The 1,948-nt window shown below is 41.5% G+C and overlaps 1 protein-coding gene across 1 annotated transcript; it reads left to right on the top strand.

The window, feature by feature from the left end:
- The first annotated feature begins 1,084 nt into the window (after nucleotides 1–1,084).
- Nucleotides 1,085–1,699, top strand: LOC6566571. Its single transcript, XM_001993078.1, has one exon. It carries the CDS (start codon nucleotides 1,085–1,087, stop codon nucleotides 1,697–1,699), a length of 615 nt encoding a protein of 204 aa, XP_001993114.1.
- The last annotated feature ends 249 nt before the right edge of the window (nucleotides 1,700–1,948 follow it).

Genomic DNA, 1,948 nt, shown 5'->3' with positions numbered 1-1,948 from the left:
GGAACGCATTGCAAAAGACAACTTCAGTTTGAAACCCTCTTCAGGAGTATTGAAATAATAAGTTCAATAATATATGTATTTTTTGGAACATTTGGTATAATTTAAGATTATTGTTATTTAATTATTAATTATATGTTCTTTTAAGATTATAGAATTGATATTAAGAATATTGGATTGGGTAGTTTAATGAAATAAAATATTTGTATTAATTCAGGATTGCAATTAAATCATAGACAATAATCAAAAACAATCAGAAGAAGACATTTCCCACCCCAATATATTGTGTACTTTGTTGATCTAAGTAGTCAATTCTTATTATAAAATTGTTAATGTAGACTGACGGATAACGGGATATTCTGCTGCTTGATTATATTTACATTTTAATGATATATCTAAAATAATATGGAAAACAAATATTATTGGTTACACATATTGCACATATTTTCTTTTTTATTTATTTTGCTATGTTAGAAATTTTACAAATTTTAACGGAAGTATTTTGTTCATTTAAGTTAAGATATTAGATTTTACTTAATTTAATTTATTTATTACTATTTTTATTAAGGTTCAACATTGAGGTGTCTCTGCTCAATTGTGGCAGGTTCCAAAATATGATTTTAATTATTGCATTCAGTTTTTGTTGAATATTATTTAGTTAGATTGTGGGGAAAGGCCTCAAATAGCAATGCCATAAGTGCATAAAAGGTAGGAATTTGACAAAAAATCTTAACTTTTTCTTTTATAATTAAGATTTGTTTGACTTGCCAAGAATCAGCAGATGAGTGCTTAATTTGGTGATAATTAACTTGAGCTGGTTCCATCTAAAGTACGCAAGTTAAGCCATCTCACAAAATATTTTAATTCTTTTACTAATTAAAAAATATCGACTCTTAAAAGTCACTTTAAAAAGGGGCAGCTTGGAGCAGGCGCTTGCTGCTCGAACATATATTTTTGAAATGATTTTGAAACTAAGCCAAATTCCAAAAGAAAAATAAAAAAAGGCACCAAAAAAGACGAGCGCAACGCAAAGAGTGAGGAATATTCAATTTGCACGATAGTCTTCCGCTTCAGCTCGCCGTCAGAGATGGTTTCCCCGCCCTCGATAGTGGCCGCAACGCTGCTGCAGATCTGCGGCGTCTCGCTGTTCATCCGGCAGCCGGCGGAGACGCCATGCTCGCCAGCTCCCTGCCAGGCGAAGTGGCTGTTCGGGCTCAGCCTGGTGCTGCTGCTCTGGAGATGTGAGCTGTTGCCCAAACGCTATGCGAGCGTCTATCCACGCATCCACACATGCGTGGAGCTGCTGGGCAGCGTCTTCGTCTCGGAGCTGGCCATGCTGATCGGCTGGTGCAGCTACGAGCGACTAGTCCACCAGCTGAGCCATCTGATCTGCCTGAACCTGAACCTGAACTGTCGCTGGTGCGAGTACTTCACGCTGGGCATGCTCACGCTGCTGCCCTCGGGTCTGCTGCTGTTCACCCTGGCGCCGGCCCAGTGGCGTGAGTTTCTGGTGCAGCTGCTGTGGCAGCTGCCCCGACCGGAGGCGGACGAGTGCCTGCTGTCGTGTGCCCGTGAACTGTCCAACTATGCCCGCGGACTGCTCTGCTTCTGTCAGCTGAGGCGCGAGGATCGGCTGCGTGCCCTGCGCCTCTTCCAGTTGCAGGCGGAGCGAAGCAGTCGGCACGAGGAGCGACAGCCATAAATGGAGTCAAAGTCGGAGTCGAAGTCGTAAATTGTTTATTATGCACACAAATTTATGCCAACATCTGTTGTTGTTAGTATCCTGGTGCCCACCACAATTCACAGTGTTTCCTTTGGCTTCACGGGGGGCGGGGTGCGGGGTAGGTTTTTTTTTTGTTGTTTTCACTTTGCTCTGCTCCGCTGCTTTTTTTTTTGTGTTGCCAACTTTGCTGTTTGTTTTTAATTTTTTGCTCGAGCTGCTGCTCCTTCT

The sequence above is a fragment of the Drosophila grimshawi genome, unplaced genomic scaffold, assembly GCF_018153295.1.
Source record: "Drosophila grimshawi isolate 15287-2541.00 unplaced genomic scaffold, ASM1815329v1 contig_1377, whole genome shotgun sequence".
Classification (NCBI taxonomy): Eukaryota; Metazoa; Arthropoda; class Insecta; order Diptera; family Drosophilidae; genus Drosophila; species Drosophila grimshawi.
This window is presented reverse-complemented; position numbering and strand designations above follow the sequence as displayed.

Excerpts from the sequence above, each read along its gene's own strand:
- LOC6566571 (XM_001993078.1), top strand. The coding sequence starts at position 1,085 with ATGGTTTCCCCGCCCTCGATAGTGGCCGCAACGCTGCTGCAGATCTGC.